Source organism: Manis javanica, chromosome 4 (genome assembly GCF_040802235.1).
Source record: "Manis javanica isolate MJ-LG chromosome 4, MJ_LKY, whole genome shotgun sequence".
NCBI classification, from domain to species: domain Eukaryota; kingdom Metazoa; phylum Chordata; class Mammalia; order Pholidota; family Manidae; genus Manis; species Manis javanica.
The window spans coordinates 88,508,286-88,532,496 of NC_133159.1; the positions used below are offsets into that span (position 1 = coordinate 88,508,286).

General features: G+C 34.1%; 1 protein-coding gene across 3 annotated transcripts in view; it reads right to left on the minus strand.

The window, feature by feature from the left end:
- COL11A1 (collagen type XI alpha 1 chain) overlaps positions 1 to 24,211 on the minus strand; it is a 214,931-nt gene that overhangs the window by 172,914 nt on the left and 17,806 nt on the right. For all 3 annotated transcript variants that reach the window (XR_012130262.1, XM_036996455.2, XM_036996454.2), the window contains exons 2-4: positions 23,825 to 23,992; positions 18,587 to 18,800; positions 8,176 to 8,338 (exon numbers count right to left, since the gene is read on the minus strand). Coding sequence is in view for 2 of the 3 variants with exons in the window: in XM_036996455.2 (XP_036852350.2) it covers positions 8,176 to 8,338; positions 18,587 to 18,800; positions 23,825 to 23,992 (545 nt within the window). In the remaining variant the exon portion in view is untranslated. The remainder of the gene's footprint in view (positions 1 to 8,175; positions 8,339 to 18,586; positions 18,801 to 23,824; positions 23,993 to 24,211) is intronic.

Genomic DNA, 24,211 nt, shown 5'->3' on the forward strand with positions numbered 1-24,211 from the left:
GCCTAGTAAACATAATATTCTTCATGTAAGTGTAGATCAATAATAAAAAAAAAAAGAAAAGAGGGATTACTCCCTGATAGGATAAAACTAACTGTAAATCAATGATTAATGCATGCTTTAAATATCCTTAATTTTGATCACTTAAAGGGTGTCAGATGATCAGCTATGGAGGTTTTCTTTTCTGATAATATTCCTTTCTCTTAATAAAATAAAAATAAAAAAATAAAAAAAGCAGTTCCTGTGTGCTGACCTCCAATGAGTTCTGCACAGTGGTATAGAGGGCATGTCAAAGTGTGGGCAAAGGGTCTGTTTGTTTCTATGCAGAAGATCAAGGCCTAGCTTGGCTACCCAGAAAATGAACTAAGATACGATATGAGGAGGAGCTTCTGGCATCAGCACTCTCTGGAGGACTCGTGCCAGGGGATGATCATCAAAAAGCCTCCACAGGGATCCGGACGATGCTGCGGTTGTGGCTGCATACACCCCACTGTTTCCTGGACTGACTATTGGAATGAGGAGGGAGATGTCCAGGCTGGCATGTGCATACAGTGAGACAATGAATTTGACCGGATCTGTACTGTTGGAACTCAACCAGGAGTTGGGAGGGGTGCAAGTTGTAGCACTCCAAAATCTTATGACTATAGACTATCTACGGTTAAAAGAACATATGGGATGTGAAGAGATCCCAGAAATGGGTTGCTTTAATTTGTCTGATTTCTCTCAGACTGTTCAAGTACAGTTGGACAATATCCATCATATCATAGATAAATTTTCACAAATGGCTAGTATGCCTAACTGGTTTTCTTGGTTTCACTGGAGATGGCTGGTAATTATAGATCTGCTTTGGTTATGTAACTGTATTCCTATTATGTTAATGTGTGTATGCAATTTAGTTAGTAGTTTAAAACCTATACATGCTTATGTTACCCTACAAGAAGATATGTCAAAGAAATAATCAATCTTCCCATGTTTTCTTCCGCATGCTACTTCTATAGCTTTTCTTCTTCCTTCCTAATTACAACTCTTAAATAGAATTCGTGCCTCATATCGAATTTACCGAGTATCATAATTCCTCCAAGTGGTAAAGATACCTCAAGACAAATGCTGGGCATAGAAGCCACAGGGCATAAATCTGCAAAGAAGTAAAAAGCTAACCTTTTCAAACAATATGGCCTCTCTCTCACTTACCGACTTTACATTTCCCTGTATGGCCCCAGAAGATGACTGGTTAGCCAGAGACAGGAAAGATTCCTCAAGGGAGGAACAACCTAAGACAGGCACAGTCACAGGGGGGCCTTCACGTGAGAAATTGGGGATCAACAGAGGTGAGGCTTAGAACCTCACCCCCCCCCCCCCGTTCTGAGAGAAATCCTCTGCATCTGTGGATGTTTTATTGCCCTTGTCTAGCTTAGATTAACACATAGTCTACAGGCACACACCTGATCATCTACATTTGCTCTCTTACAACACTAAACTATGTTTTCTACCTTTATCTTGCATCTACCTACCACCTCAGCATTTTATTTTTTAAAAAAAGTAATAATAATAATAATAAAGGGAGAAATGTGGGATCCACATATAAATCAAGTATAAAAACCAAAGAATATTCATATTTGACCTGATTGTTTATAGTTCATGATGCATGATCAAAACCAAAAGTTTCTGTGGTGACTGCCCTTGCACTGTTCACCATGTAAGAACTTATTCACTATGTAAGAACTTGTTCACCGTGTAAGAACTTGTTCGTTATGCTTCAGAAAATTGGAGACTGATGAGAATTAGGCTTGGGGTGGATTAATGATTGTTCATTGAGCATTGACTCCCCTATACAGAATTTTATTGTTGTTAACAACCATTTGATCAATAAATATGAGAGATGCCCTCTCAAAAAAAAAAAACAAAAAAAAAAAACAAAAAAAAGAGACCTAATGAACAGAGCCAGATCTGATTGATTGAAAATATCAACAAAGTTTTCAAGCACCTACTTCTACTGATTGATCTAGGCCAAAAAAGAGAATCCAAATCACTAGTGTCAGGAAGAAAAAACAGTTACTACCAGAAATCTTATAGGCATTTAAAAAATAGAGAAGAAAATACTACAAACAACTTTTTGCCAACAATTCAATCACTTAATTGAACTAAAAACTTTCCTTTAATCTAAAACTTTCCAAGATTGCTGTAAGAAAAAATAGAAAAACTGTATTAACCTATGTCTAGGAAAGAAATTAAATATGTTTTAAAAACTTGTCAAAAAGAAAACTTTGGCACCATATTCAGAAAGTGGAAAATTCAATGTTTGTTAAAATATCAATTCTCTTCATTTTGTTCTAAAGCTTAAATGCATTCTCAATTAAAACCTCAATTTTATTTTAGAAATTAACAAACTTTTTACAAAATTTTTATAGACACAAATGACCTAAAATAACTAAAGCAAAGTTTACAAAGAAAAAAAGGAGCCGTTACCCCACCTGACTTCAAAACTTTCTATAAAGCTACAGTAATAAAGATGGTTTGGTATTAGTGAAAAGATCAACAAACAAATCAACAGAATAAGGTAATAGAGAGTTTAGTAATAGATCTACTCATATAGCCAACTGATTTCAGATATAGAAGCCACAGCAATCCAAAGCACAGTTTTTTGATATAGTATGCTGGATGAAATGGATATCCTTACATAAAAGCAATCAGTGTTGGACTTCTCCTCATACCATACACAAATATGAACTCAAAATGGAGCATAACCTATATGTAAAACCTGAAAGTCCATTTCTAACAGCAGGAGAAAATCTTTGTGATCTTGGTGTAGATAAAGGTTTCTTAAAGCAAAACAAGCGTAAAACATAACAAAACGATAAATTGAACTTTATCAAAATGAAAAGCATTCACACTTGGAAATATACTATTAAGAAAATAAAAAAGCAAGACACATGCTGGGAAAAACCCCTTGCTCATATCTCTAAGGCGAAGTGTATGAGGATATATAAAGGACACTTAAAACTCTAAAATCACAATATAGCAGCTGGTTGTTTTAAATGGGCAAAAGACAAAAAAGAAGATGTATAAATGGCCAATACACACCTCAAAAATGATTGCACCATCAAGTAAGTTAAAACAACAATGAAATACTACTGTACAACCACTTAGAGTGGCTAAAATTTCAGACTAAGTCTATCAAGAGTTAGCAAGGATGCAGAGCAACTGGAACTCTCAGTAGCTGCAGGAGAGAGTGTAAGATGATTAATGCCACTTTGAAACAAGTTAAAACGTGCACCTATCAAATGGCCCAGACATTCCATGTCTAGGTATTTAACTAAGAGAAACAATAATAAATGCCCATACAAAATTTATACATGAATGTTCCTAGCAGCTTTATATGATGCAGCCTAAATCTGGAAACAATCCAAATGTCCATTAGTGGATTGAATGAATGAACAAATTGTGATTTATTCACACATTGGAATACTACTTAGAAATTTAAAAAGGCAAAATAATGATACATATGAAGACATGGGTAAGTTTCAAAACATTATGCTGAGTGAAAAAAAGCTAAGATAAAGAGTGTATACTCAGTATGATTCCACTTACAAAAATTCTAGAAAAAATAAAAAAGCTAGAGTAATAAAAAGCAAATTAGTGAATGTCCCAGGTTAGTGTAGAAGGAGATGGATTATAAAAGTGCATGAGGAAACTTTTTGGTGTGATGGCCATGTTTATTTTCTTGATTATGATAATGGTTTCAGAGTTGTACACATACGTCACAACTGACCAAATAATACACTTTTCATATTTACAGTTCATTGTATTTCAATGATACCTCAATAAATAGAAAAAAAATCTCAAGGGGCATGAACTAAATGGGAAAGGTGGATAAATGGGAAGGCTGCCTCCACCCTATTACATTGTTTCTTAGGTAAAACATGTCTGCTAACATCCAGTTTTTTTATTTAATGCATGTTCATTGGAAAATATATGTGGTATATCACATATACATGGACACCACAAAGCAGTAATCAAATTCCTAATGGAATATTTGAGATGATTATTACTTTAAAGTAAATTAGTAGGACTTATAGAATTACTGGAACGTCATAGCTTTTACAAATTATTATTCAGTGATTTCTTCAAAGAAAATTGAATGCAAAATTCTTCCCTAAGAAGTTTGAAAAAATTGAAAATTCCATCAACAAACTTTTCCACACAAATCATGAGCATATTCTCCTTACTGCTTAAAAAGAAATAATTTGCCCAAAGACAGATCATTGTTAAACATATAAAAGACTTCCAGTAAACTGCTTTTATACATTAAAAAAGAAAAAAAATTGAAATAACAATGCTTTGAAAATTGAGTTCTAATGGCTACAAGTTAATATTTACTAAAGAAATTTTCTTAAATTAAAGGATTCCAAAAAGTAATTTTATTGCTAATGAATATAGATAATGTGGTTCTTCTTCAAATTTAGCTTTGCCTTACATCTTTGAAGTGTATTATCAAGCTAGAAGACACCAAGGTTGTTAATTAGGGTTAGGTGGATATTTTGTACCTGCATGAAAGTAGTCATCCACTCAGATCATGTTCCATTCACTAAAACCCATACTCAGGTGCTACCTCTACCTAGAGAGGGCAAATTCCCCACAAGGTACCCTGTGAAAAAGCAGTATAGCTCAGGAAAAGAGTATTTCATTTACAAGAAAAAAGACGATTAGGACTTTTGACTGATATATGGGTAACTTTTGCTCATTCATATAAAAAATATGTAGGAATATTTGATATGTCAAAGTTGTAAGATGACATAAAAGAAAAGTTATAATAATTTTAAAAACTACATATTAATGTAGAATTAAATTGACACATATTACCATATATACATACATATAATTAATACTAATATTTTAAGTATTTAATGTACATGAAGTTATTTTTATAAATACTTATTAAGGAAATTACATTACTATCCTCAGTTAAAAAATGAGAAATTATAACTAACATAGAGTAATTACACAGAGAAGCATGATTCAACTAGATGCTAGGATTCAAAGTTAGATTTTTCTTATTCCAGAATCAATTCTTGTATTTACTTTGCTATGCTGAAATCATATAATCTTAATTATGAGTCTCTATATTCATTTTGGTATTTTCACATAAGCTAATTTTTCATACTTTAAAAAATATTTTCAGTTGTGTTTTATCTGCTTAATGTTGAAATCTTAAAAATCTTCAGATTGAAATCATATATGGTCATGTTTACCATTTTTGTCATAATAGCCCCATTCCATCTATGTATGGTAGTACATAAATGAAATTACATGCACTAAACAAATTGTATTTAAATTTGAGAAACACTATTTCCAAAGAAGCGACATTTCCAGTTTTCAGAATAAGGAATCACTGGTGTGTTTTTTTTCCCTCATCTTCACCAATAAAAAATCCACTATTACAACCATTATCAAATACTAAAATAAAGTATACATGGTACCATTTCCATCTCCTGTCATTTTTAGTTTAATTTCCACACATTCAATTGTAAAAATTTAAATATCTAGATAGGTAACATATAGAAAACCAAAATGAAAAGGAAATTATTTGAGTGAATTTTTAAGGATAGATACATTAACATCATATTCAGATATGATTAATTAATTTCACAAAAAAAGTTGTTAGAAAATTTTATTCTGATCTAAAAATCTGTGTACTTAAATTATTTATTTTCCTCATATTTTTTTACATATAGGAAAGACAAAATTGTTTTTGAAATTTTATATACCCATAAAATAATACAACTTAGATAATAATACTTGAGTTTTATATATGATGTCTGTTTAGATATGTGAATTAGATAATTACAACCTTTCATATAATTCAGAGATTCTTGTTATAAAGTCTCCTCAATATATTATTAAATAAAAAAAATAGTTTCTCTATTAATGGGTCAAAGACAGTATAAGATAAACGTGATAGTAAAAATTCTGCATTCATTTATTTTTTTCAAAGCTAATTACACTTCATATTAAATAAGTGTTCTATTTAAAGCTCCATAGGGTTTCATGGAACTCCAAGATGCAAAGCAGCACAATGACTTAATTTTGCTACTCATTGTCATACTCCCTAAGGTTCATTAATGAGTTTTCTAAAGATTAGTTTTCTTAATGGCTTAGTATTTTTTCCAACTTACCAGCTGGATGTACTCCAGAATTAATAATGTGATTTATGGTATTAGAAAGTTAAGAATTAAAGAAAATAACAATTTTTGCTTCCAGTACTTCTGTATTTGTAATTTACTAGAAGCCTCTTGGCCAGAGGTATTTTGTTAGGAGTATCTGAAAACATATGGATATATTTTAAAGAAATCACTTTTAAGTATTTCTAGGAATTGGTGCTATAATCAGCCTATGAAACACAGAGGCTTTTATTACGTATCTTTAAATATGTGACATTAGGTTCAATTACTTATTTTGAAAAAAGAATTTACTGTGGTAGCCTGAAACCACACTTCAAAAACTCTAAACTGGACCCCAGTGAGCATTAGTGCACTATATAGGAAGGTGTAGTATAGTCTTGGGGGATGGGAGGAGTAAAAATAAAAAATTAAATTGTATTAACATAGTAGTAAATTCAGGTAAAAATAGAAGTCTCAGTGCTGTAAAACTGGATGAAAAAGAAATCTAATCAACATGCACATATATCAAATATTATATTTCAGGGCCAGTAAATTTTGAGAATTAATTAATTTGTATTTTTTCTTTTATGCATTTTCCCTGTATATATCCTAATCATATATGACAAATAAAATCTACTTTTCATCTCCATTTTTAACTTCTGCAGGCTCTATAAATATGTACAGCAATGGATTAAAATACTATATGAAACAAAACCATCCACTGAGAGAGTTCTGCCGTACTATTTATGTTCCTGGAGAGTAAGGTTGTGTGTGTTACAGAAATAAATTTAGCCTGTGAAACTAATGCTCACAAGTAGTTTCACTTTAAAATAGAACTTTGCAAGACTTGAAATTAAGTTAATTTGTTTACACTATTCATCCATCTAATGAATATTTGCTTATTGTTATTTGTGTGCAATTATTTCATGAAAGTGCACTTTTTTCTGAGAGAATATTATTATATATTGGCTGAGTCAGTTTATCATTTAATTTAGTGTAATATAACATGTTAAGATATTTTGTTTAGAGTCAAACACCTCAGTAGACATTAGTAGAGAAAATCAGGAACACATAGAATCCAAAAAAATAATCTGAATGTTAATTATATTTAAACTATAACATAGGTTATGTATATAAGAATGTAATTATTCTACTGACACTCTGAATTTACACTGTTCTTTTTATGAAAATTCATACTGTGTGGATGCAATGGTACACATGTGTGTGTTCATGAGTGTATTCACATATCAACAAAATATAGTAAGTCTTCCATATAAAATATGTCTATTATTCTGTGATATATTACACAGCTTCACTTTGTTACACCTTGAAAAATAAGTTACTCAGAATTTGTATAAAAACAATTATCAAAATAAAGAATAATATCTCAGGAGTAAATCTCTTTATGGAGTCAGGACTCAAATCTGTTTTGTTCTGTTAATAACTGACCAGATGAAAATTAAAGTCCAATGATTGAAGGATTAAAAGAAAGAAAGTGATTATCACAATAGGTGAATTATAATTGGATGGAAGCTTTTTACATGACCTTCACATCATTTAGAAAATGATTTTAAAACTTTAAGTTCATCATTTGCACTATGATCTCTATTTTACCTTGGAAACATTCACAGAGAACTGAGAAAGGCAGAATATCTGACTTGTACACTACTTCAAATTCATCTCCCAGAGTAGGAAATGAAGAAAATGTTCTTTTCTCCAAATAAAATAATGCAAAGTACTAAAAGTAAAAAGCCTTTTGCCTTTCCCAGCAGAATAGGTGCCTGTGTTCAAATCAGCCAATCTCTGTAAATGTTTCCCAGGTGTTACAGCCACCGTTGTCTGCTCATTCTCCTACTGAACAATAGACAACATCACCGCTACACACACATGGGGAAAAAAGTAGGTCACTCTTCAGAGTTTTCATCTTTGCTTTATAGCATGTATTAATTGTTACTGTTTTAAACGCAATTCATTTGATTTACCAATATTCAGCATAAAATAAAGATTGATTTATTTTTACCTCAAAAACTTCTTCATCCAAAATCCTTGTTCCAAAAACTGTGATTCCATTGGTGTCTACGATTGCCGTCTCACTTCTATCAAGTGGTTTGGTGGTTTTCTTTTTACAATCAACAATCATTGTCACAGTTTTCTTCTCCACGCTGATTGCTACCCGATGCCACCTAATAAAGCAAGTAAATCTTTTGTAAACTTCAAAGACATTGTTGCCAAGTCATTATTCACATTAAATACAATGTATTTTAAAATTGCAAAAGTGAGCTGAAATTGTACAAAATGTAGTCTCACATATAATCAATCAGTTAACAGGTGACTACTTACTATTTACCCAGAACAGTGCTACATATGAAAAAGGACACAAACAGTGTTAAGATTCACAGCAGGACTGTACGTCTATGCAGATAAGTGCCCATCCTTAGTTTCATTTTGTGCTGTTGCAAAAGCTTAATCTCACTGTTGTCCTGATGAAGGTACTTGATAGAGATCAGGGGTGGGGTATGAGGTAAGGAATAGTTTCTGTGTACGTAAATGCTTTCGTCCAAAGTGGAATTCCACTTTAAAAAAATCTGCTGTAGAGATCCCCTGAGATGCACTATAAAAGGGTATGTTTCCTAATTGAATGACTGCTCCAGCTAGAGCAAGTGAGCATTCTAATTGTAAAATACAATGTGTTTCTCTGTCTTTATTCACATTTATTTCAAGTGCTTTTGTTTTCTTTTTCCACTTTAATTTCAAGACAGTTATAGATCACTACTGTGGGCAGGATCCAAGAATAAGACACAATATCTCTCCTTCTTTCCAGGGTTGGCAGGAAGTGGGAACACTGAAAGAAAGCACAGTCAACGCATGTGTGGAGTGAGATCCTCAATTCACTCTGAAGCTACTGCTCCATCTAATTAAGGGCTGGGATGACAGCCTCAGCTGGGGAAACAGGGCCAGTCCTTTGGAAACATACATACCCTACTCTTCCTGTAAAATGGTCGGTTTTATTAACAGTATCTGGTGCTAACATAAACCACCAAGTGAAGGTCACTTGAATTTTGCAAGCCACTCTGGTTTATATTTTAGTTTTTTTCCAAATGAAAGTGCTAGATTAATATTGCAGAAGTGTCTCGGGCTAAATCCATAAAATAAAGTACCCCCAAAATTGCAGGAGCCTTCCTAAAATGTCTGTTTCATGTGATTTGGCATGGCTCCTGACTAGGACCAAGTATATTTCCATATACACATAATCTTTGGTCTTCCCATAGCACAATCAACTGAGGCATCTGCTTGGTTTCAATCAAGCTAAGATTTATATTGGGCACCACTTAATACTGTGAGAGTAAAATTTACATGTATTTCTGCCAAGAAGCCTGTGTCTTAACTTAAACCATCTCACTATTATATGTATGTGCTTTTCATTAACAGAAAATAAAATTATTTCAATTGTTAAAAACAGAGCAGGGCTTTAAACTTGACACTTTTGTTGAATTAATCTAAGATGTAATAATGATATATAATAATCATGGTATTAGATTCAAAATACTAAATTATCTCTTAGTTTTGGAATCATTCTCTATTCTTCTTTTAAATTATGGAACTATCATCACTTTTCATATTAATTATTAATGATTAAAATGTATTGGGAGCCAAGATGGTGGTATGAGTAGAACAGTGGAAATCTCCTCCCAAAACCACATATATTTATGAAAATATAACAAAGACAACTCTTCCTAGAATAGAGACCAGAGGACACAGGACAACATCCAGACCACATCCACACCTGTGAGAACCCAGCGCCTAGTGAAGGGGGTAAGATACAAGCCCAGGGCCCGTGGAACCTGAGCACCCCTCCCCCCAGCTCCTGGCGGGAGGAGAGGAGTCAGCAGGGAGGGAGAGGGAGCCTAGGACTGCTGAACACCCAGCCCTAGGAATCCGTACCAGAGCGCAGACACAGTGCATGCGTGGGGTCCTGGATACTAGGGAAACAGGGCAGCAAGACCAGTGAGTGGGTCCCTGAGGCCAGCACCCTAAGACAAAAAAAAGTGAGCGGCTTTTTTTTTTTAATTATTACTTAATTTTTGTTGTTGTTGTTGTTTTGTTTTGGCGAGTGCTTTTTGGAAGTCTTAAAGGGACTGGGTGGGACACTTAATACAGAGGCAGGGAATCTGGGGATCACTGGGCACTCTAAACCCCTGGGCAGTAGGGAGCACAGAGGCCCCTCACAGAGATAAATAGCCTCCCAGATGCTCCCCCTCCAATGAGGCTCCATCATTTTCGAGCACCAGCCTGAGGCAGGCCACACCCACAGCACCAGCGGAGATAAACTCCACAGCAGCTGGGCAGGAATCAGAAGCCCTGTCTGTGCGCAGCTGCCCAGCACAAGCCACTAGAGGTCACTGTTCTCCCAGGAGAGGAAGGCCACAAATCAACAACAAGAAGGGAAGTTCTTCCAGCTGTCACTTGTCCCAGCTCTGCAAACTATTTCTATCACCATGAAAAGGCAAAATTACAGGCAAACCAAGATCACAGAAACAACACCTGAGAAGGAGACAGACCTAACCAGCCTTCCTGAAAAAGAATTCAAAATAAAAATCATAAACATGCTGACAGAGATGCAGAGAAATATGCAAGAGCTAAGGGATGAAGTCTGGAGGGAGATCACAGGTGCCAGGAAGGAGATTACAGAAGTGAAACAAACTCTGGAAGGATTTATAAGCAGAATGGATAAGATGCAAGAGGCCATTGAAGGAATAGAAACCACAGAACAGGAATGCATAGAAGCTGACATAGAGAGAGATAAAAGGATCTCCAGGAATGAAATAATATTAAGAGAACTGTGTGACCAAACCAAAAGGAACAATATCCATATTATAGGGGTACCAGAAGAAGAAGAGAGAGAAAAAGGCATAGAAAGTATCTTTGAAGAAATAATTGCTGAAAACTTCCCCAAACTGGGGGAGGAAATAATTGAACAGACCATGGAAATACACAGAAATCCCAACATAAAGGACCAAGTAGGACAACACCAAAACACATAATAATTAAAGTGGCAAAAATCAAGGACAAGGAAAGAGTTTTAAAGGCAGCTAGAGAGAAAAAGCTCATCTATAAAGGAAAACCCACTGGCTATCATCAGACTTCTCAACAGAAACCTTACAGGCCAGAAGAGAATGGCATGATATATTTAATGCAATGAAACAGAAGGGCCTTGAACCAAGGATACTGTATCCAGCACGATTATCATTTAAATATGATGGAGGGATTAAACAATTCCCAGACAAGCAAAAGTTGAGGGAATTTGCCTCCCACAAGCCACCTCTACAGGGCATCTTATAGGGATTGCTCTAGATGGGAGAACTCCTAAAAAGAGCACAGAACAAAACACACAACATATGAAGAATGGAGGAGGAATAAGAAGGGAGAGAAGAAAAGAATCTACAGACAGTGTATATAACAGCTCAATAAGCGAGCTAAGTTAGGCAGTAAGATACTAAAGAAGCTAACCTTGAACCTTTGGTAACCACAAATTTAAAGCCTGCAATGGCAGTAAGTACATATCTTTCAACAGTCACCCTAAATGTAAATGGACTTAATGCACCAATCAAAATACACAGTAATAGAATGGATAAAAAAGAAGCCCCATCTATACGCTGCTTACAAGAAACTCACCTCAAACCTAAAGACATGCACAGACTAAAAGTCAAGGGATGGAAAAACATATTTCAGGCAAACAACAGAGAGAAGAAAGCAGGTGTTGCAGTACTAATATCAGAAAAAATAGACTTCAAATCAAAGAAAGTAACAAGAGATAAACAACGACACTACATAATGAAAAAGGCTCGGTCCAACAAGAGGATATAACCATTCTAAATATATATGCACCCAACACAGGAGCACCAGCATATGTGAAACAAATACTACCAGAACTAAAGGGGAAATAGAGAGCAATGCATAGATTTTAGGAGACTTCAACACACCACTCACCCCAAAGGATAGATCCACTGGGCAGAAAATAAGTAAGGACATGGAGGCATTGAACAACACAGTAGAACAGATGGACCTAATAAACATCTATAGAACTCTATACCCAAAAGCAACAGGATATACATTCTTCTCAAGTGCACATGGAACATTCTCCAGAATAGACCACATACTAGCTCACAAAAAGAGCCTCAGTAAATTCCAAAATATTGAAATTCTACCAACCAACTTTTAAGAACACAAAGGCATAAAACTAGAAATAAATTCTACAAAGAAAACAAAGAGGCTCACAAACACATGGAGGCTTAACAACATGCTTCTAAATAATCAATGGATCAGCGAACAAATTAAAATAGAGATCAAGGAATATATGGAAACAAATGACAACAACAACACAAAGCCCCAACTTCTGTGGGACGCAGCGAAAGCAGTCTCAAGAAGAAAGTATATAGAAATCCAGGCACACTTAAAGAGAGAATAACAATCCCAAATGAATAGTCTAACATCACAATTATAGAAACTAGAAAAAGAAAAACAAATGGGGCCTAAAGTCAGCAGAAGGAGGGACATAATAAAGATCAGAGAAGAAATAAACAAAATTGAGAAGAATAAAACAATAGCAAGAATCAATGAAACCAACAGCTGGTTCTTTGAGAAAATAAACAAAATAGATAAGCCTCTGGGCAAACTTAGTAAGAGAAAAAGAGAATCAACACAAATCAACAGAATCAGAAATGAGAATGGAAAAATCATAACAGACTCCACAGATATACAAAGAATTATTAAAGACTTCTATGAAAACCTATATGCCAACAAGCTGGAAAACCTAGAAGAAATGGACAACTTCCTCAAAAAATACAACCTTCCAAGACTGACCAAGGAAGAAACAAAAAAGTTAAACAAACCAATTATGAGCAAAGAAATTGAAATGGTATGCAAAAAACTACTCAAGAACAAAAACCCTAGGCCAGACGGATTTACCTTGGAATTTTATTAGACACAAAGAGAAGACATAATACCCATTCTCCTTAAAGTTTTCCAAAAAATAGAAGAGGAGGGAATACTCCCAAACTCATTCTATGAAGCCAACATCACCCTAATACCAAAACCAGGCAAAGATCCCACCAAAATAGAAAATTACAGACCAATATCCCTGATGAATGTAGATGCAGAAATACTCAAAAAAATATTAGCAAACTGAAGTCAAAAATACATCAAAAGGATCATACACCATGACTAAGTGGGATTCATCCCACGGATGCAAGGATGGTACAACATTCGAAAATCCATAAACATCATCCACCACATCAACAAAAAGAAAGACAGAAACCACATGATCATCTCCATAGAAGCTGAAAAATAATTTGACAAAATTCAACATCCATTCATGATAAAAACTCTCAGCAAAATGGGTACAGACGGCAAGTACCTCAACATAATAAAGGCCATATCTGATAAACCCACAGCCAACATCATACTGAACAGCAAAAAGCGGAAAGCTTTTCCTCTGAGATAGGGAACAAGACAGGGATGCCCACTCTCCCCACTGTTATTTAACATAGTACTGGAGGTCCTAGCCACGGCAATCAGACAAAACAAAGAAATACAAGGAATCCAGATTGGTAAAGAAGCAGTTAAACTGTCACTATTTGCAGATCACATGATATTGTACATAAAAAACCCTAAAGTTTCCACCCCAAAACTACTAGAACTGATATCGGAATACAGCAAAGTTGCAGGATAAAAATTAACACACAGAAATCTGTGGCTTTACTATACACTAACAATGAATGAACAGAAAGAGAAATCAGGAAAACAACTCCATTCACAATTGCATCAAAAAGCATAAAATACCTAGGAATAAACCTAACCAAAGAAGTGAATGACCTGTACCCTGAAAACTAAAAGAGAGTCTTAAGGTAAATTAAAGGGGACACTAACAAATGGAAAATCATCCCATGCTCGTGGCTAGAAAGAATTAATATCGTCAAAATGGGCATGCAGCCCAAAGCAATATACAGATTTGATGCAATCCCTATCAAATTACCAGCAATATTCTTCAAGAACTGGAACAAATAGTTCAAAAATTCATATGGAAACACCAAAGACCCCGAATAGCCAAAGCAATCCGGAGAAAGAAGAATAAAGTAGGGGGGGATCTCACTCCTCAACTTCAAGCTCTACTACAAAGCCATACTAATCAAGACAATTTGGTACTGGCACAAGAACAGAGCCACAGACCAGTGGAACAGATGAGAGACTCCAGACATTAACCCAAACATTTATGGTCAATTAATATTTGTTAAAGGAGCCATGGACCTACAATGGCACAATGACAGTCTCTTCAACAGGTGGTGCTGGCAAAACTGGACAGCTACATGTAGGAGAATGAAACTGAACCATTGTCTAACCCCATACACAAAAGTAAACTCAAAATGCATCAAAGACCTGAATGTAAGTCATGAAACCATTAAACTCTTGGAAAAAAACATAGGCAAAAACCTGTTAGACATAAACATGAGTGACTTCCTCTTGAACATCTCTCCCCGGGCAAGGCAAACAACAGCAAAAATGAACAAGTGAGACTATATTAAGCTGAAAAGACACCATCAATAGAAGAAAAAGGTACCCTACAGTATGGGAGAATATATTTGTAAATGACAGATCCGATAAAGGCTTGACGTCCAAAACACATAAAGAGCTCACCCACCTCAACAAACAAAAAAGAAATAATCCAATTAAAAAATCGGCAGAGGGACTGAACAGACAGTTCTCCAAAAAAGAAATACAGATGGTCAACAGACACATGAAAAAGATGCTCCACATCGCTAATTATCAGAGAAATGCAAATTAAAACCACAATGAGGTATCACCTCACACCAGTAAGGATGGCTACCATCCAAACGACAAATGGCAACAAATATTGTTGAGGTTGTGGAGAAAGGGGAACCCTCCTCCACTGCTGGTGGGAATGTAAATTAGTTCAACCATTGTGGAAAGCAGTATGGAGGTTCCTCAAAATGCGCAAAATAGACTTATCATATGACCCAGGATTTCCATTCCTAGGAATTTACCCTAAGAATGCAGCACTCAAGTTTGAAAAAGACAGATGCACCCCTATGTTTAATGCAGCACTATTTACAATAGCCAAGAATTGGAAGCAACCTAAATGTCCATCGATAGATGAATGGATAAAGAGGATGTGGTACATATACACAATGGAATATTACTCAGCCATAAGAAGAAAACAAATCCTGCCATTTGCAGCAATGTGGATGGAGCTGGAGGGTATTATGCTCAGTGAAATAAGCCAAGTGGAGAAAGAGAAATACCAAATGATTTTACTCATCTGTGGAGTATAAGAATAAAAGAAAAACTGAAGGAACAAAATAGCAGCAGAATCACAGAACCCAAGAATGGACTAACAGGTACCAAAGGGAAAGGGACTGGGGAGGATGGTTGGGTAGGGAGGGATAAGGGGGGAAGAAGGAAGGGGGTATTATGATTAGCATGCATAATGGGGGGGGTGGTAGAAAGCGGAGGGCTGTACAACACAGAGAAGACAAGTAGTGATTCAACATTTTGCTATGCTGATGGACAGTGACTGTAAAGGGGTTTGTGGGGGGGGACCTGGTATAGGGGAGAGCCTAGTAAACATAATATTCTTCATGTAATTGTAGATTAATGATAACAAAAAAAAAAGCAGTTCCTGTGTGGTCATCTCCAATAAGTTCTTCACAATGGTATAAAGGGCATATCAAAATGTGGGCAAAGGGTTTGTTTGTGTTTATACAGAGGATCAAAGCCTAATTTGGCTACCCAGAAAATGAATTAAGATATGATATGAAGAAGAACTTCCAATGTCAACATTCTCTGGAAGAGTCATTCCAGAAGATGATCATTAAAAACGTTCAACAAAGATTCTGGCGCTGTTGCAGTTGTAGCTGCATTCACCCCACCGGTTCCTGGACTTGCCATTGGAATGAAGAAGGAGATATCTAAGCTGGCCTGTGCATACAGTTAAACAACAAATTTGACTGGATCTGTACTGTTGGAACTCAACCAAGAATTAGGAGAAGTGCAAGTTGCAGTGCTCCAAAATCTTGTGACTATAGACTATCTACTCTTAAAAGAACATATGGGATGGGAACAGTTCCCAGGAATGTGTTGTTTTAATTTGTCTGATTTTTCTCAAACTATTCAAATTCAGTTAGACAATATCCATTATATCATTGATAAGTTTTCACAAATGCCTAGGGTGCCTAACTGGTTTTCTTGGTTTCACTGGAGATGGCTGGTAATTGCAGGTCTGCTTTGGTTATGTAGCTGTATTCCTATTATGTTAATGTGTGTACACAAATGAATTAGTAGTTTAAAATCTATACATGCTTATGTTACTGTACAAGAAGATATGTCAAAGAAATAATCAATCTTCCCATGTTTTCTTCCATCTGCTACTTCTATAGCTTTTCTTCTTTCTACCTAATTACAACCCTTAAGTAGAATTCGTGCCTCATATCGAATTTACCAAGTATCATAATTCTTCCAAGTGGTAAAGATACCTCAAGACAAATGCTGGACATAGAAGTCACAGGGCATAAATCTGCAAAGAAGTAAAAAGCTAACCTTTTCAAACAATATTGCTTCTCTCTCACTTGCCAACTTTACATTTCCCTGTATGACCCCAGAAGATAACTGGTTAACCAGAGACGGGTAAGATTCCTCAAGGGAGGAACAACCTAAGACAGGCACAGTCACAGGGGGGCCATCAGGTGAGAAACTGGGGATCAACAGAAGTGAGGCTTAGAACCTCACCCCCTCTGTTTTGAGAGAAATCTTCTGCATCCGTGGATGTTTTGTTGCCCTTGTCTAGCTTGGATTAACACTTAGTCTACAGGCACACACCTGATCATCTACATTTGCCCTCTTACAGCAGTAAATTATGTTTTCTACCTTTATCTTGCTTCTACCTACGACTTCAGCATTTTATTAAAAATAATAATAATTATAATAATATGGGAGAAATGTGGGATTCACATATAAATCAAGTATTAAAATCAAATGAATATTCATATTTGACCTGATTGTTTACAGTTCATAACACGTGATCAAAACTGAAAGTTTCTGTGATGACTGCCCTTGCACTGTTCACCATGTAAGAACTTATTCACTATGTAAGAATTTGTTCACAATGTAAGAACTTGTTCGTTATCCTTCAGTAGATTGGAGACTGTTGAGAATTAGGCTTGGGGTTGATTAATAGTTGTGCACTGAGTCCCCTATATAGAATTTTATTGTTGTTAACAACCATTTGATCAATAAATATGAGAGATGCCCTCTCAAAGAAAAAAATGTATATTACTTGTGAAAGCTTAGTTTTTGCTGATACTGAGACAGAATTTTCTCCATCAACCCAACAAAGATACACTGAGTGTGAATTTTTCTTTCTATCTTTACTATTTCCTTCTTATGTTTATAACCAACATCGTGTTTCAGATAAAGCTATTTTAAGAAGCCTAGATTCAGCAATAAAATTTAATAAACATAGTTATTTGTATTTAGCTGCTCCCTAAGTGAAAGGCAATCTTTACAACACAGAATTCAGAATTCAGCATGATTTTCAGAAGAGTGTGGTGGTCGTTGGAAGGTCTGACTGCCTGAATTCAAACCATATCTCTGCCACTTTCTAACACATGACCTCAGGCAAATTACTTTAAACTCTTTGTGCCTCAGTTCCCTTTTCTATAAGATGGGTTTATTGACATTATTTTCTTGAAGGAGTTATAAAAATTAAATGAGTTTAACTATGTATTAAGTGGATAAAGCAGTACATAGCACATATCAAGTATTATATAAACCTTCCTACAACTGTTAATATTGAAATGACTGGCAAAAGGGAAGTGAGTCAGGTCATTCCACTCTTTAGAAAGTCTGCAGTGACTTCCCATTTCAATCAGAATAGAACCCAAAGGGCTTACAATCACCTACAATTTCTTATGTCATTTGCTTTCACACTGCTTCTCCATCGAATCAGCCCACTCTGCTCCCACTCCTGCATTCCTGATGCTTCTTGGACCAAGTCAGCCACTCCTGGAACCAAAGGCTGTGCATTTGCTTCCCATTCTCTTGGGAGAGTACTCATGAGCACGACATAAACTCCATCGCCTTCATGCGTCACCTTCTTAGTGGGATTTTCCCCGAGTCTCTCCTTAAAATTGCATGACCCGCCACCATCCTGCATCCCCTTCACTGTTCTGTCTCTCCCTCAATTATCACCACCCTTATTATTGGTAATTTATTTTTGTTGTTCATCATTTATCTACCCAGTTTGTTATCTTTGTAAGATGAGGTATTTTTTTGTTTTGTTCATTTAAATATTTGTTGTGTGATCAAATGAAAGAATTGCTGTCAACATAGCTAAAACATTGCATTATTGTGTTACTTACTTCCCATCAGCAATATTAACAGTTCTGAAGAGGGGATAGTCTTCTGGGGCAGGTTTTCCAGTGTGGTCTTCAAATAGGAAAACAGGTGATCTCCCAACCTCAACACCAATTTGCTGAATACCATGCTCATTATATATAGATAAAAGGAAAGACTGAATTCCTTTTTTGGGTTTTACTGTAAATAATATTGAAAAATCTTCTGGAAAAATTCCTCCTGAAAAGAGAGGCCAAAGAGTCATAAATTTCAAATTTCCAAATTATTCCTGGATCACCTTATTATTTTTGAACTTTCTATGTAGCCTGAATAAGTCACCTAAATTCAAACAGTAATCCAATACACATTAAAACAACAAATGGGGAGGGGACTCTATTAGGTTTTCTCTGTAATAATTATCCAAATTCAAACTTTAAGCCATTCATTTAAGGCTCAATGATTATGTGAAACTGAATTCAAAGCTAGGAAACAAGACCAAGGTGCCAGTAAAACATCAAACACATAGTAAGAACTTCCAAAACACTTAAGTATCAGTTTTAGTGTAAGATTTAGTGTAAGATTTGTATTTTTTGCTTTATCTAATCTGTGGCTATATGTCTTCTCAAGAGACATTGTAAGGATACAATATGTGTATGGTATTCTTTTTGTCATCCTTCAAAAGCTAAAGACTTTCTGATCAGTTTTTCCTGTAACACAATGCAGTTTCACTATTAAAGAGTATATGTCATTATAAATCAGAACTATTAGATTCTTGACTGATTCCAGATTCAAAAGGGCAGACGGTTTTGTAATCTGTTTTGTTTTGTTTTTCACTCTCACCATCAAATCAAAAATATCTAACATGGATCTATATCTACATAAGTGCTTATCAACTAAATGTATCAGTTAAATAATTACCATAAATATCTCTCAGAAAGCTAAGCAATGACTACTTGTATATTTTTATTAAAATAATGTTTAATAAATTGTGAGTTTTCTCTTTTCAAAAATAGTTCTACATATATATCTTATTTCATCCTCTTACTACCCTGGGACATAAGTAAAGCAGACATTACTATTTGAAGGATGAGACTATTTCAATTAAAAAATTATCCTTATAGAAAACTGGTGGTGTGCATGTGTGATCACAGACATAAGCTGGCTAACACTAAGAGCCTCCACATTCACTCCATCATTCCAAATTCTATCATTACAGTAGTATAAATAGTAAAGATATTATGAATATGACTGTCATGGATTCAAATTCAAAAGGGTACTAGCAATTCCACTTCTAAAAATTTATTGGGGTAAGAAGTATGCTTATGTGTAAAAATATTATGTTAATTCATCAAAACACTTTATAATCACAAACGTTGAAATGGTCTACAATGGTTGCAACTGGTTAAATAAAATACAAAACACCTATATAGTGGAATCCTATGCAGTCACTTAAAATAATGTATTGGAAAGATGTTCAATGAAGTGTAAATTATTAAAATATTGTGGAAGTTAAATAGGAGTATGTCACAAAGAACGCAGTCAATGTTAACTATTTCATTCTAATCTATCTATATCTATACATCAAGTCTATATCTATGTTAATAGATACCTCCAAAATAAAAAGTGTTCTTATAATTCTCAATTTTAATTTTTCAAATAATTTACCAATACAATTTTGTAGTATAAGAAGTAGTTATAAAAGCTTTGCTGTCACAGAAAAAAATATACATATATACTTTTGCTTTACTTGATTTGTGTTACAGAGACAGCCAGTTTTATATTCATGAAAATCAATAGGAGAAAATAAAAATGCAATGTAAATAAAATGGAAAAGTGCTAAGATACATCAATTAATAAACAAGTTTTGCCTGCTTATACTATAAATAAAATCCAGGTTATCAGCCTATTGTTAAAGAAACTCCATAGCAAATAAGTAGTTCAGAATGTTGGGAATCACAGGATTCTTTCCCTAAATGTACTTCAATTTTTCAAATATCTCATACATTAAAAAAACTAAAATATTATGAACTAGGGGAAAACAATACCTTTTGCATTTTTGCCAAAATATTATGAAATAATGTCTACATAAAGACATTTAGGAAAAGAGAAATTTCAGCAAATAATATACTAAGATAAGACTAAGCAAATGTTTACAAAGTTTAATGAATTGTCCAATTTGTACAGCACAATTTTGAAAATTATCAACTTTGACCTACACTAATGAGTAAAATCTTTCAATATGGAAGTATTTACCAATTTAAAATTAAACAGTAAGATTATAATTGCAATCTTTAAGCTACGATCTTTAAAAAGGAAAATTTTGCTATCCAAAAAACATTATTCGATGTCCAAATGTTGCCACTCCACCTTTGCTTCCTACTCAAAAGACACTAGTAAAAGTTGTTCATATAAATGTATCAGAGAAAATTCACTATGATATTAGTTCAACAACAGAAATGAAAAGACATACTATGTGAAATTTTATCTGAAATAGCAGTGATCATATGATACAGAAAACGTGGAATTTTTCAACTTAAAAATATGCTTTGAAATGCATAAATGCAAACTAAGAATACAGCATCCTCTCTACTAAATGACTGCTGTTAAAGAAAAAATTTAAGTATTGTAAATATGTGTATACATAAATCATACATATGTAATAATACAATTCACACAGTATATCAGATTCAATAGTGGTTCTTAAAATAGAGTTTTAACATCAATAGACATTGCATTGATGAATAAATTTGAAAAAGGCACCATAACTTTACTCTTTTAATATTTTAAGCTATTGCTAATATATTTCTATGTAGAAAATATCTCCGTTTAACCTAAAATCTCTTTCTGATGTAGTTTAGGGGTAAGCAGGGTTCTTCAAATAAGGAGGGAAGGCCATTTTGTATAGTAGGAAAAGCACACTTTACTTTAAAAGAGAAGATCAGTTCTCAGCTTCACATCATTCACTGGTTGTGTGATTACATTCAAACACTTCACATTTTTAACTTCTAATCCATAACTCGGGTTTAAATATTTCTCTTTTCAGATGGTTATAAAGGTAAAGACCAATATATACAAAGTTTGTTGAATAGTATCTGACCCACAGCAGGTTCTACAGAGAGCAGATAGAATTTTCAAGTCACAGCTTTTATTCAGCTCACATGCACAAAGTTCTCAGACATTTAGATTAAAGATCTCAAATGGGGACTTTGAGGATGTATATATTTTAATTCTAAAGAATACTATAATGACTATCTCATAATTCCCCACCCACCCCCTTCCAATGTCAAAGTTTTCAATACTAATGCTTACTTTATTGATTAGAAAAGAAGTTGCTGTTATGTCTTCCCATAATGGAAGAAACAGTATTCCAAATAATTTTTCAAAGATTTCTTTACTTATTTTATAAAAAGTAATATTCACATATTGTTTGAATTTTTTTAATCTTGAATGTGTCATTGATAATTTATCTTAATTGCTATTTTGCATTATTTGACAGGAAGATCTACCCTCTGAGAAGGAAAGCTTATAATCATTTGTGTGGAGAAAGAAATGAGGTCTCTTTCATAGGTGTGTCTTCCTATCAGAAATATGCAGTATTAGAATCATATGCCTAAATCACAAGGTTGTGAGAAAGGGAAAATAAACTTTGATATACATGAATTATGTTAACTGGCATGAAAGAAGATCCCAGGGTAATACATTTTATTCTTTTTCTATGAGTAAAACAAAAGAAATGATAAAATTAATCAAATTAACTACCACATTGGAAGGCAGAAAAACTGACCCTGAGATGAAGAGACAAAGCACAAAAAATAATATACTAAATTCTAAAGTACTTCTAAAGCTTTTCCATTAATTTATTTTTCTCTCTTGAAAATTCCTATTCCCTTCCTATTTCTGCATTAGTGTAGATAATTAGAAACACAACTTAATCTTTATTATTTAATACTTCTAAATTTGATTTTTTAAATATTTTATAGATTTAACAACTATTTTTATTTTCAACACAAAAATTGTGCATTGATATTCTTTACATTTCTAGTTTGTTACTCTATCCACCACAAAGTATTGCAAAATAGGAAGTATTTTGAAGGAATAAATGATTTATCAAAATAAGTCTGTTTTCAAAAATACTTTAAAATGTCCCTCCATGAAAAATATTCTCTTACTTTGTAATTTGTTAGTTCCTTGACTTATAATTTTTCTATTGATAAAAAATAGTTATAAGTGAAAATAGACAACTCCTTCAGGTGGAGGCAGTAGACAATAACAGAATTTAAATGACAAACTGTTCCTGAGACAATTCCAGAACACCAAAAAAGAGACCCTTGATAATACAAACACTCTCTATATAAAGGCAACATACAAGACCTGGATTAAATATTGATCCATGTATTTTGGACAAGTCAGACAGCCTCAGTGAAACTCAATTTCCTCTTCTGTTAAATAGGAATAGAGGCACTCAATTTAGTAACATTCAAAGGAAAAATAATCAACATATATATCCAATAGCAGGCAAGTGCTTGTAACAAGTTACCTGCTAGAAAATTTTATGCTCAGAAATTGTCATTACACCACTCAACAACTTCCCTACATTATGTAATTTCTAGATAATTAGTGTTACTGGTCAGTTAGTGCTTTCATGGAAAGAAAAATATATTCACCAAGAATTTTTCAATACCCTTTGAAAACTTCTCAGGTAAAGACCTTCAAAATCTGTAGTCCCAGATCTCCCAATAACTGTAAAATGTGACTACCTTTTGTTTTATTTGATACAAGAACAGGGTCCAAAAATAATACAGAATGATCTGTTTATAACATCTTCTGAAGATGTATTTCTTTCAACAGAAACTTACATTTATTTTAGGAAGGCACTCATTAAGTACATCTAAATCCACATGTCCATTAAATCAACTTGGATAGTCATTAAGGGTAAGATTGCCACATTCCCCCAATGAATAAATTCTACAGTATTATATACAAAAATGAGTTAGACACATGTTATCTTCAAATTTTGCCATCTTGTAATAAAAGTGAATTATTAAATTTTTGAATAAGCAAATCTTCTGTGATTATGCTGAATTAAAATTGGCAATTATTAAATCATTAGTTATTTTTATTGTCACCTTAGTGACCACAATATATTTGGTGTCTGATACATGAAAGAATTTTATTTTCCCCTCATAATTGTGCATTAGAAAGCATGATAAAGCCAACTAATAACTAGCAAACTAGTAGTAGTCATAGTATTAAAGTGAACATACCTGGAAATAACTGTTTTGTTGGGGCACTGAGTTGTGCTTGCTTCGAAACTCTGTAAGCAGTATCTGAACCTTTTGAATTCTTTCTGTTTGTGCAAAAGCCTGTTGTTTTTGATATTCCCTCTGGAGAACTGTGAAAATCTAGAGCTTTGAGTACATCAACAGGAGCAGCTGAAAAAGAAGTTAAAAATAAGAAAAACATACTTGAAGAAATAATCTAATATAAACTGAGCATTTATAACAGAGGATATAGTTTGTTGTGCCACTTCTCAAATCTATTTATCACTTGCCAGGCTTTCTTAATACCTGAGGAGGGAGACAGGGGATTGGGGAGTGGGGCAACAGGTAAAACATAAACCACAGCATTCTCATACAAAATACCTCAAATGG